We start from the raw sequence: 13171 nt of genomic DNA, 5'->3' as shown, positions 1-13171 counted from the left end.
AAGCTGGGCATGCTGGGTGGGGACTGACTCTGAAATCAGCAGGTAGAACCACAGGCAAAGCCTCCTCAGAGACTCAGGACGGGAACCCAGGCCCAAGTCAGCAGGGAGATAGAGCTGGACAGTGTGAAGGGATGAAGTCTCACAAGGAAGAGCAAAGGGAAAGCTGGTCATGGGCAGAGAGAGACTCTGGCACATCAAGAGAGAGGAGTCTGGAAAGGGAAGAGCGGTGGCTTGCATGTGTCAGAGGTGGGTAAACCACGGCAGAAAGAGCCTCAATAAAGTGGAAAGGTTGGAAGAAGAGTAAGGAGGACGCCCAGAGTCAGACCAAGACTACATTTACTATTAGTTCCAGAAGCCCCATCAGGTTGGACAGACACACAAAAGTGAGGTTTCCTTCAACACTCACTGAGCCAAGTGCCAGACTAGACACCAGAGCTGCAAAGCATATGTGACAGCAGAGACAGGTCCCATAACTGCCTGGAACACGGCAGTGTTCCATGGGTAGGCAAGGCTCAAGAAGAAGACACAGTGCTGGGTCATGGCCCACGTGCCGAGTTTTAGGCAACACTGTTCTCAAAACCAACAATCCCTACAGACAAACTCTCTTAAATCCTGACAGAATGCGACAGGTCACATGGAGCCTCACTCCAGAAAAATGTATATATAGGCATGCAGAGACAAAAAGCTGTATTTAATTTCAAATGCACTCCCAAATTTCTGGAAATCCACTGAAATGACCTGGGTATAGGTAACAAAAACCCAAGCAATGAAACAAAACTGTATGGCAAAGGAAACAATCCACAGAGTGAAAAGGCAACCTATGGAATGGGAGCAAATATTTAGAAACCCTGCATGTGATGAGGAGTTAATATGCAGAACACATTAAGAACCCCAACTCAACAACCAAAAAAAATCCAATTTAAAAATGGGCAAAGGACTTAAACAGGCATTTCTCCAAAGATGCTATGGCCAACACACACAGAAAGATGCTCAACGTCACCAATCATCAGGGAAATGCAGATCAAAACCATTCGGGTAACCACTACCAGAACAACAGTAAATCACAAGTGTTGGCGAGGATATACAGAAAGCGGAACCCGTGTGCACTGCTGGGGGGAAGGGAAGGTGGAGCAGCCTCCACGGAGAACAGTATGGCGGTCCCCAAAACAATAAAAAATACAGCTACTGGGGTGCCAGGTGGTTCAGTTGGGTTAAGCATCTGATTCTTGATTTTGGCTTGGGTCATGATCTCAGAGTGATGGAATCAAGCCCCAGGATGGGCTCCGTGATCATTGTGGAGGCTGCTTGAGATTCTCTCCCTCTCCTTTTCCCCTCTGCCCCTCCCCCAACTCGTGCGCACATGTGCCTACGCATTCTCTCTCTCTCTCTAATAAAATCTTAAAAAAAAAATAGAGCTACCATATGATCCAACAATCTTACTTCTGGGTATATACTCAAAAGAATTCAAAACAGGGGGGCGCCTGGGTGGCACAGCGGTTAAGCGTCTGCCTTCGGCTCAGGGCATGATCCCGGTGTTCTGGGATCGAGCCCCACATCAGGCTCCCTCTGCTATGAGCCTGCTTCTTCCTCTCCCACTCCCCCTGCTTGTGTTCCCTCTCTCGCTGGCTGTCTCTCTCTCTGTCGAATAAATAAATAAAATCTTTAAAAAAAAAAAAAAAAGAATTCAAAACAGGATCTCAAAGAGATACTGGGCACCCCCATGTTCACAGCAGCATTATTCACAAGAGCCAAGAGGTGGAAGCAACTTAAACATCCATCAACAGAGGAACAGGTAAAGAAAATGCTGCCTATACAAATGGTGGAGTGTTATTCAGTCTTTAAAAAGGAGGAGGTCCAGACTGGCTCAGTTGGTAGAGCATTCAACTCTTGATCTTGGGATCCTGAGTTCAAGCCCCACGTTGGGCACAAAATTTACCTACTTAAAGAAAAAAAAAAAAAAAAGGAAATCCTGATCCATGCAACAATATAGAGGAACCTTGAGAACTTTCTGCTCACTGCAATAAGCCAGCTGCAGAGGAGGAGCACCAGTTACATGAGGTATCTAAATCAGTCACGCTCAGAAAGTAGAAAGGTGGTTGCTGGGAGCTGGGGGAGGGGAAACGGAGTTGTTCAATGGATACAGGGTTTCCCTTTGGCAAGATGAAAAGGTTCCAGAGATCAGCTTGCACAACAATGAGTATAAAGGTAATATGACTGCACTGAACACTTAAAAATGGTTAAAATAGTAAATTCTGTTCTGTGTTTTTGACCATAGGAAAAAAGGAAACAAAAAACCACTAAACTAAAACAAAAACACACACAGTATGTGTGGAGGGAGAAGGGGAAGGTGCCCCTAGGCTCGGAGGGGCAGCCGCAGCCAGAGAGAAAGGCGCACCCAATGCCAGGCTGGACCTTCGGAGCTCACCCAGGAATCCTGTCCCTCCTGCTGAGCCTGCTTTCCCACAGGAGCAGAGAGATCACTGTTCCCACAGGGAGGACCCTGAGGCCTTGGGAGCAGCACCCTGTGGAAGGCAGCGTGTGTGTATGTGCTGGACGGATGCACGGACAGACCCCGGGACCGTGCCAAGTTGCCAGAGTCTCTGTCTACCACCCTGTCCTGGAGCAAGGCTGGGGGCAGTGAGAGAGTCTGCAGGAGCTGGCCAGGCTCTCCAGCAGCCCAGCTCCTGGGCACCATAAATCAGTCCTCTTTATCGGGGCAGCCCCCTCAGGAAGGAGCACTGACCTTTCACCTAGACCTCTGACTTTGAAGGCAGGACAGGAAGGAAGGGAGGGAGGGCCTAGAACCGTCATGAACTGGACCATAAATGTTGGCAATGGGGTCACAGACAGGACAGGCTGACATCTTTAATGGCAGAGACTTCAAAGTACTTGGTCATCTAGGGAAGGAAGGAGTTCTAAGACCATCAGCGTATGAAGAAAAAGCAGCTCAGCACCGTAAGGCTGCCCCTCCCACCCCATTCCTGCAATGTGGAATCTGAAACAGCACTGGTCAGAGCCCCCTTTCTTCCCACAGGGAGCACCTCTCAGGGGTTTCTGCAGCTGGAACATTCTCTTTAAGGGAGAGACTAGAAAGACCAACAAGCAGAAGCACAAGCCGGGGAGGCGGGGTCTGGATGCAGAGGAGGGCGAGGAGGGCCAGGGTGCTCCCAGACCGCAGGGCCGCCAGCTCTGCTCTGCTCCCGGGCATCTCTGGGAGACGGGCGCCCGCCGCACTCGCACTCACCGCGATGCACTGCCGCATGATGCAGCTCTGCTTCATCCGCCCGGGGCCCCCGAACTTCTTCATGTCCTTGCAGAAGTGGCACTCTCCGCACTCGGTCCGCAGGCAGGCCTCGCACTTGCGGCATCGCGTCCGGCGCCGGCGAGCTCCCGCCGTTGTCCGGTTGGCGGCCAACTTCACGGCGGAGGCCGGGCCCAGCTTCCCCTTGGGCCGACCTACCGCCCGGTTCTGCGGGAGAGCACACAGGACAGTGAGATGGGCCACAGGGCCGGGGTCATCTGGTCCCAACCCCAGAACCTCAGACGGTGAAGCTTATTTAGAAACAGGGCCTTTACAGAGGTGATCCAATTAAAATAAGGTCATTAGGGTGGGCCCTAATCCAATAGGACTGGCGTCTTTATGAAAGGGGCAATTTGCACACAGGCACAGAGGGAGTGCATGTGGAGACACAGGAAGAAGGTGGCCATGTGACCCAAGGAAGCCGGCAGCCCCCAGAGGCTGGAAGAGACAAGGCAGGATCCTCCCCTAGAGTCTTCAGAGGGAGCATGGTCCTGCCAGCACCTCAGACTTCTGGCTTCCGAACTGTGAGAGAGGAAGCTCCTGTTGTTTTAAGCACCCCCGTACTGGGTACCTCATTATAGCAGCCCCAGAAAGTGAACAGAGGACACCCTGCTTCTGAGAGCACATCCTGGTTCGAGACCCTTCCGTGGCTGCCACGTCTCAGCACAGGCCTCTGCCTGCCTCCGGCCAGGTTCTGCTTCCCCCAAGAGGCTGCACAGGACCACACGGAAGGCCTCTGTCCCCTCGGCCAGGAACACAAACCCCTCCCTACTCCAGTTGGGTAAGACCTACCCATTCTGCAGGCCCCAGTCTACACACTGCTTTCTTCTGACAGCACTCCCTGCCCTCCCCGCCCTGTGTTCAGCGCGCCTCCTACGGGCTGTTCTCAGGGGCCTTCCCTTTGAGACAGAAAAGCTAAGGAAGGCAGTTATCAAGAGTGTCTTGTCACCACTGTCCTTTGACAAGATGCCCTGGCACACAGAATGTGCTCAATGAACTGAACAAAGCCTGGTAGAATGCGACAGTAACCTTAAGGAGCCTTGACTTCTGAGCTCTTCTCTAAACGGGCACCAAATGCTTCTTTCCCTGCCACTCAGAAGAAAACAAAGAAACAGATGAACAGAAGAATGGTGCAGCAATGCAGAACAGTGAACCAGCCAGCCACAGGTCCTGCTCAGAGGCCTGCTGTTGGGGCTGGCAGCCGCAGAGCCCCTTGCCAGCCAGGATCCATGAGGGGGCTCCCAGGCCAGCTGCCAGAGGACACCGTCTGCTGAGGTCCCCTGTGCACCTGGGACTAGAAGCGGGAGGGACCAAGGACAGTAGTGTGTGTTATCTGAAGCACCTTTCCAAGTAGCAGGGGTCTGCTAAAAATGGTTCATTGGTCAGGGAGACACACTCTTTATCCTAAAACTATCTGATCAAATTGATCTAATGCTTACAACAGCCCCTTCAAGGCCAACTAATCTCAAATTCAGTCCCAGCCTTTTAGTTTTTCTTGCTTGCCACACCTGGGTCCCTAACAAAAGCCCCTCCTCTTGTCAGCTCCCAGTCCCAGAAGTGTGGTCACTATGTATCACAACAGTGCAAAGGGTCCTCCTTCCAGAGATCCCTCCCCACACCACCAACCGGGGCTATCTAGAAAAGCTATAACCACATCAGGAAGAATTTCTCTGTGAATAAAGCCTCGCCATCATCCACTTCTTCCACAGTGCAGTGGTCCCTGCAGAGAGGTGAAAATCTCACACTTCCCCCAACCCCCTCTGGTACTGACACCTAGGTGGATCCTTCCCTCCAATTTCTTTTCCTGGCAGCCTGCAACATTCAAGGGAGCCCTGCTACTCTGGATCTTTATTCCACTCAACATTCTCTGAACTCTGAAGAGGAAAGGGAGACACAAGACGTGGCTCCAGTGGCCCATCGGTCTTCATCGACTCCACCCTGACCCCGCTGCTCCCACAGAGCCACTCCACACTCAGTCAGGCCCCCCCTCAGCTGCAGGGTGACCCGGCCAGTGGCCCTGTCACCAGGGAGGCCCACAGTGGAAGGGGCGGCTCCCACACAAGCTACTTGGTCTTCCATCAGTGAAGGTCTTGCAGTCTCCTCCCACCAGTCCTTACACTGCACCCCAGTGAGGTCTGGGGTGCCCCTTGTCACACACAGGAGGAGCTCAGCAGCCCTAACACCGGAAGAGGGATAAATCGGCCTACATATCACACGTGTCCACTCAAGTCAGGTACTGCTACCAAATGAGTAGTTAAAAAAAAATTTTTTTTTCAGAGCCTTTGGAGTTGAGAATGGTACACAGGGGCCATGGATCTGAACACTAAGCAGCTGACCAAAGAGCAGCACGTGTGCCAGGAGGAGGCAGCCGTAAGGATGGCGACAGCAGTGATAGCAGGTACTTGCTGACTGCCTGCTCCTGTGATCATTTTACGTATGACAGGACCTTATTTTCCCAATAAGAACTCCATGAGAGATGCCGTTTCTCAGACAAGGAGACTGGAGGCCGAGGTAAAGTAACTTGTCCAAGGTGACGGAGCCAGCAGAAGATGAGCACGCGCCCCACCTGAGCCCCGCAGACCAGAGCAGATGAGCAGGTGCAGCAGGGCGCGAGTCCACCGGAGGGGAGCACACACCCCTGGAATGGGCCCACGGTTAGTGCCTTCACACCCATAGCAGGATAGGTGTCGAAAATAGGTACGGAGAAGCACATTCACTTCCAGAGAAAAGGAAACCAGGAAGGTTTCTCCCTCTCTTCACAGCTCGCAAGAATCAGATTCCACCCCTATAAAGAGCACATGTCCTAGAAGCAACTCACTCATCTAATCCCTGAAACACGGGCAACAAGGCGGACGATTCTGAGCCCCAAGTCAGAGAGAGCAGCGCAGTCCAACCTCCAAGGACAAACCAAGGGTGAAGGGCTGAAACTCTGACCCCCAGAGCAGGAGAGTCTAAGGACTAGCTGCTTTGGTGAAGGACTGAAAACAATTCCCAGAGTCCAAACACCGCTCTCTCCTCCCACTCAGGAACACCAGGTATAAATAGCCACTGGGCGCCTCTGGCCTTACTGGCCGCGGGGACAGTGTCCCTCTGAAGTAAAACGCTGGGCCAGTGTCACAGAGCTCATATGTGACTGTGAAACAAGCCTACCTTCCCGTGCTTTCCAAAGCACATTCCCATCCAGAGAGGCACTTTTCCAACCCATGGAAAAAACAAATCCTCCTGGATCCCGATGGTGGCTGAGACATCCTGGAAAATGACAGAGCAAATGACAGACAACGTCCTGAAAGAGATGTGAGGAGGCCCTGTTTTCTGAAGACCTCGACTCAGGCCGTCTCTAACCGGCTGCCAAGTCAAGCTAGAGAAGTTGCTGCTGCCTGCAGCTTCCTGGCCAGCTTTTGTGGGAAGTGGGCGCCAGCTGGCTTGTCAGGAGTTGATTAGGCAACACCTGAAATGCAGGATCCTAAGACTGACCACCCAGAAAATCAAAAGGTGAGAAAGACATTGGAGGGTCTCTATGAAGGAAGGTAAACAAGCCGGCAAAGCCCTGTCATTCTGGCATGAAGCTTCTGTCCTAAACTCTTCTGCATGGTATCTAAAGGTTCACAACCCAATTCTAAATTCCACTCTACCCTACCTTTGCCTCTATTTGTTCAAGTAACCCAGATGCATGTTTGTTAATTTCAGCATGAACTGGTCTTCTCAACAAAAGGGAACGATGGTATCCACTGACCTTCACTTACAAACCAGCCTTCTCAATCCCAAGGCCACTTGTTGATTTTATCAACCCAGCTCCACCTGTTAAGGAAATCTGCAGTCCACATGCGCCCCCCACCCCCACAAATCATAATATTCCAACACCTCTGCTCCACCAGCTACTCCTAAACATCTTCCTTAAAGGGAACACTATTACACTAGTTCTTTCATGCATTCCACAAATATTTGCGGAGCCCCTACTATCCATCAGATCCTCTTCTGAATATGCATGGCCAGAACCTCTTTAATCTCTCATCTCTAAAACGCTGGGATTAAAATTACTTGGGGGGCGCCTGGGTGGCACAGCGGTTAAGCATCTGCCTTCAGCTCAGGGCGTGATCCCGGCAGTATGGGATTGAGCCCCATATCGGGCTCCTCCGCTATGAGCCTGCTTCTTCCTCTCCCACTCCCCCTGCTTGTGTTCCCTCTCTCGCTGGCTGTCTCTCTCTGTGTCGCATAAATAAATAAAATCTTAAAAAAATAAAAAATAAAATAAAATTACTTGGAATAACCTAAATTAATGAAAAGACATCCCATGTTCATGGATTGAAAGACAATATTGTCAGGATGGCAATACTCCCCAAAGTGATCAACAGATTCAATGTAATCCTTATTAAAGTCCCAGCTGGTTTTTTGCAGGAATTGACAAGCAGATCCTAAAATGCATGTGGAAATGCCAGGGACCTGGAAAGGCCACAAGGATCTTGAAAATGAAGAATAAAGTCGGAGGATTAATACTTCCTGACTTCAAAGCTTACTATAAAGCTACAGTAAACAAGACCACGTGGTGCTGGCAGAAGGGCATACGGATCAATGGAATTGAGACTCCAGAAATAAACCCTTACGATATTTATGACCAAACAATTTTCAATGACCAAGTGATTTTCAACAAGTGTGTCAACACAATTTAGTGGGGGGAGGAATAATCTTTTCAACAAATGGCGCAGGGACATGCAAAAAGAATGAAGCTGGACCCCTCCCTCACACTATATGAAAATTTCCTCAAACATGGATCAAAGACCTAAACATAAGAGCTAAAATGGTAAAACATTAGGGTAAATCTTCATGAAATTGAATTAGGCAATGATTTCTTGGCTATGACACCAAAAGCACAGGCAACAAAAGACAACAGATAAATTGGACCTCAAAACTAAAGATTTTTGTGCTTAAAAGGGGCACAATCAAGTGAAAAAGCCCAGAGAATGAGAGAACATATTGCAAATAATACATCTGGTAAGGGACTAATACTTAGAATATATAAAGAACTCTAACAACTTAACAATAAAAAGACAAGCATCCCAATTTGAAAATGGGCAAAGGATTTAAATAGGAATTTCTTCAAAAACATATATATAGGGGCGCCTGGGTAGCGCAGTCGTTAAGCGTCTGCCTTCGGCTCAGGGCATGATCCTGACATTCTGGAATCGAGTCCCACATCAGGCTCCTCCGCTGGGAGCCTGCTTCTTCCTCTCCCACTCCCCTGCTGTGTTCCCTCTCGCTGGCTGTCACATAAATAAATAAAATCTTTTTTAAAAAAATATATGTATATATAGGGGTGCCTGGGTGGCTTAGTTGGTGAAGTTTCTGACCCTTGATTTCGGCTCAGGTCTTGATCTCAGGGTTGTGAGACTGAGCCTCATGGCAGGCTTCGCACTGGGTATGGAGCCTGCTTAAGATTCTCTCTCTTCCTCTACGCAACCCCACCCTCGCTCTCTAAAACAAAACAAACCCCCAAAATCCATATATACAAATAGGGAATAAGCACATGAAAAGATGCTGAACATCACTAGCCAACAAAGCATGTAATCTGCACTGGAGATTCATTCATTAATGAGTCACACATTCACTCACCTGCCTACCCAAGTTTTTTCTGGCTGAGAATTATGTACCAGATTCAGTGCTAGATGCTGGGACTACAGAGATGAGTAAGATGTGCTCCATACTCTCAAAGGCATTACAGTCCACGGGGAGAAAGACAAAGATGTAAATGCAATGCAATGTGATAGTGATGATGAGATGATGATAATGATATTAAAAGTAACACTGATTGAAGTAATCCCTCTTTTCAATATTTGCCATCAGTAATCTATGAGATAGAAATTATCTCCACTCAGAAGTGAGGAAACTGAGGCACAGCAGAGTTAAGTCATCTGCCTAATGTCATGGGGCCAATGAATGAGGAGCTGAGACAGGAGACTGGACAGGGGCTCTAAAGCCTGGACCCTGGCATGCTGACCCAGAAGAAATGCCTCATCTCACTAGAGAGGGAGGATGGGAAAGAGGGTCACAGACACAGGAGGTGGAGACTAAGGGTCTTAAGGGAGAACAGGCTTCTGCACTGGGATAGGGGTGGGTAGAGAGTAGATGTTCTAGGCAGAAGCAAGAGTAATAAGATGGAGATGTGAAGCTACACAGCACATTCAGTAGCCTGATATGGCTACTGGAAAACAGCCTTGAGATGGCAGGAGCCTAAGCCTGCAGGTCCTCATAGGACACAGAGAAATGGTGTCCCCTATAAGAGCAGTTAAAGGACTTTACATTCAGGAGCAACATGATCACATTCTGGCAAGTGTGTGAATATTTTTTTGCATGGTGAGCAAGATGAAAGGCAGGGAGAAGAGATGAGGGTACTACAGTAGCCCAGGCTGAAGATGATGAAGGCCTGAACAGAAGCCACACATGGGTTGACAGAGGGGATGATTCAGGAGATGTTTTAGAAGCAGACCCATCAAGCTGCCTGAACATGGGGTATGCAGGCAGGAAGAGTCCTGAAAAGCTCTGAGGTTTCTGGCTTGAGCAACAGGAGAACAAAGGGCTTAGGAGAGGGAGGAGAGATCAATGACTCCAACAAGGACACGCAGACTCTCAGGGGCCAACGGGACATTCAAGGAAGGTGGCCGCAGGCAGGAGGGACCAGAGCCAATACACAACTGGAAGTCAGCATCACACACTGTCAAACTAGTTAAGTCCATAAGGTTGTCCAGGGAGAAAAGGCAGAGTGAAAAGAGGGCCCTGGACACTACGTTCGAGACTACAAACATTCAAAGGCCAATGCAAAAGACCGCCCTGTGGAGGAATGGCCGGAAAGCCAGGCAAAGCAGCAGGAGGTTGTGTCACCGCTGAAGCAGGGACAAGTTTCAAGAAGGGATGACTGTCAAGGAGTCAGTGAGAAAAACAGTGAAACGTGGCTGTGTGTTTTTACAAATAAGACAGTTCTGTGTTTCCCACCAAGCTACTCCCAACAGCAGCACACTGACACGTAGCCCCACAAGGGGTAGCCACAGCCCCCCAAACAGTATGGATTCCTTTGTCATGCTAATGTATTCTACTGCATAACACAGATTCATCTCAACATATGTCTGCTCCCAAACCTTCGTACATAATGGACATTCCAGGAAAAGCTGGATTTTAGCAGCATCGTGGGGTTGCTTTACACACACCTGTAGACTCCAGGGAGGGCTTTGGTTTGTTTATATACTAAGGGTAAGGAGCAAGAGAATAAAAGCACAAGAGCTACCAGAAACCCAGGGGAGGAGAGGACCTCTGGAGAATTTGAGGAAAACTAAGGACCTTTTCCCAGAAAAATTCACACAAAGTCACAAACCTTTGCATAAAATTTCAGGAAGGTTCAGGGATCCCGGTCCTAACATTTCACTAAGAAGCTATAATGAGTAACACATTAATGTTACTTCTGAGAGAGTTTCCTCTTCATAATTTTCTAATTGTTACTTTTACTTTTTTTTTAACAGACAACAATCACTTTTATTATTTTTTTTAAAGTAGGCTCCACACCCAGCTTGGAGCCCAACACAGGGCTGAGCTGATATCAAGAGCTGCATGTTTTACAGACTGAGCCATCCAGGTGCCCCAACAACCACTTTTAGTTTAAAATAAGGAACAAAGCTATTTTCACTTCAAGGGTTAAAAAAAAAAACAACAAACAAAAAACCAAGATAGAACAAGAATTTTCATCAACAGCCCTTCTTTAAGGGGCATCTCCTCAAACTGAAAACAGCTTAAGAATTTTCTGACACATTCTGCACTGGAGAAGCAAATGAAGTCCATGGGAGAAGGCCCAAACAAGAGTGAGCACTGGCAAAGGGCATGCAAGGGGTCTCCTCCACCTACCATCACCCCCTCGCTCCTGTCCCACACTGGGAGCAGGGGCAATGGCTGCTGTGGGAAGGAGTGGGGAAGACAGGCCTAATGAAGCCTGATGCCACCCAGGTGGGGACAAGAAACATGCACAACATTTCAAGATGGAACAGGCAAAATTCTGATGCTGAGGGGTGGTAGCAAGGGGCTAGGTGCAGCTGCTGGAGGTAATTGGGCAATAGTAACTTTGCAACAGGACCTCTACTGGTCTCTTCACACAGCAGGTGGTGAGTGTATCCGCATGCCCAAACTCCAAGCCTTCACCCCTCCTTGAAGGACACTTTCCAGAAGAGTGGGGGTCTAGAGCCCAGAGACTCACTCTCCTATGGAAGACACTAATGCTTTTGAGATCCTTAGAGGAAACCACCGTTCTCAGGCCCAAGAAATCCCAAGGCTGGGAAAACTAGTGAGGAAGGGAGGGAGGCGGCAAGGAGCCCTGAGCCACCGCCTGGAGCTTCCGCAAACACAGGGTCCTTCACTGACAACCATCCTCTCTGTTGGGAATATGGGAAAAACCTGCTGCCCATTGACCTGGCTTAAGGGTCATCTCAATACACCTGAGTGGAACAAGTCATCTAAAAGTGAACCTCGAGAACTCTGCTGACAGCTCCAGAAGTGCCACACAGGGCTGACTGATGTGTGGAGGAGGAAAGTGATCTCGCTACAGGGAGCACTGGTCCTTTCCTGATGGAAGTCTGTCTCAGGAGTGGCAGACCTGAAAACGAGTTTTTTAGCCCAGAGACATATGAAGTCTTGTCTCATACACTGTCAAAGATTGTATCTACCATAGGCCACAGGGTGTGGCCAAATTAAAAAACCAAAACAAAGCAGGTAACAGGAACCTCAATCCTGAAACACCAAAGCAGAGTCAATGCTGAATACAAGTGTCTTCTTATGAACGAGCGGATGCAGAAAGGGTAAACTGTTGGCAGGAATTAGGCAGATCCAAACTGAACTGAAAAATTTTCAAACCAAGATTTGGTCTGAACCAAGAAACAAGAACTGAGAACCATTCCCACACCATGCTACTGACTTGACAAAAGTTCCAAGACAAAACCACTTGGATTGTCTCTGGGTTAATCCAATCGGTTAAGACCAGCGAGATTCCGGAACACCATAAGGAGCATGTGCCTGAAAAATATCCAGCAAAACTCAGAAAACAATAAAATGTAACTAAACAATAAAATTTGACTTGGTTTTTTAGCTAAAACCACTTAATGACATGTGTGATACAATTTAAGTGCAGCATATACAGCGCTTCCTCAATCACCCCTAATGGAAGAGAAAAACGTTTCTACATCTCGGCCTGAACATTCCAAAACATCTTTATTACACTGAGGAAATGCACCCAGGATTATAAATAAGCATCTTATTCACCTGGTCCCCTGCCCACATGATAACCCACCCCATGCTTAACTCCTCGGACGTGTCTACCTAGCCTGTGCCCTGTTGCAAATATTGTGCAGGTTATACTCCGTAAATCCTCAACTTTCTTCCCCCGCTTCCTAAACACGAATCTTCCCGTAGTAAATTCACGCCGTAAACACACCCAGGGCTTTGTTTTATACACAGATTTCTCCCCCCAGGTCCCAAGAGAGGTTGCTTTCCCTTCTAAATCCAACTGAGGCCAAATACTGCCATCTGGGGTCACAGCTTCCTCCCGCCCCGCCGCAGCGGAGCGCACTCGCCGGGTTCCGGATTCCCCGCGCCGGCCCGAGGCTCGCACCCCTTCCTGTCTCCGTCTGCCCACGGCGGGCGGCGGGCGCGCGGCGCCCAGACAAAAGCTCGGGCCGTCGGGCCCACGGGCCCCGGGCCGCGGCGTCCTCCAGCCCAGAGGCCGACGGTCCCGGTGCAACTTCGCAAACAGAAAGGAAGGAGGCGCCGGCGGCCGCAGGTCCGGGTGCGCCCGGGGCGGCCGGCACGCGCGTGGGCCGCGGGCGAGGGCGCGAGGGGAGGGCG

General features: G+C 49.5%; 1 protein-coding gene across 5 annotated transcripts in view; it reads right to left on the bottom strand.

Moving 5' to 3' along the window:
• The window catches only part of KDM2B (lysine demethylase 2B), a 128635-nt gene that overhangs the window by 16447 nt on the left and 99017 nt on the right, over positions 1 to 13171 (bottom strand). For all 5 annotated transcript variants that reach the window (XM_034637903.1, XM_034637902.1, XM_034637900.1 and 2 more), the window contains one exon: positions 3245 to 3469. In XM_034637903.1, coding sequence (XP_034493794.1) covers positions 3245 to 3469 — 225 coding nt within the window. The remainder of the gene's footprint in view (positions 1 to 3244; positions 3470 to 13171) is intronic.

This window comes from Ailuropoda melanoleuca, chromosome 12 (genome assembly GCF_002007445.2).
Source record: "Ailuropoda melanoleuca isolate Jingjing chromosome 12, ASM200744v2, whole genome shotgun sequence".
NCBI classification, from domain to species: domain Eukaryota; kingdom Metazoa; phylum Chordata; class Mammalia; order Carnivora; family Ursidae; genus Ailuropoda; species Ailuropoda melanoleuca.
This window is presented reverse-complemented; position numbering and strand designations above follow the sequence as displayed.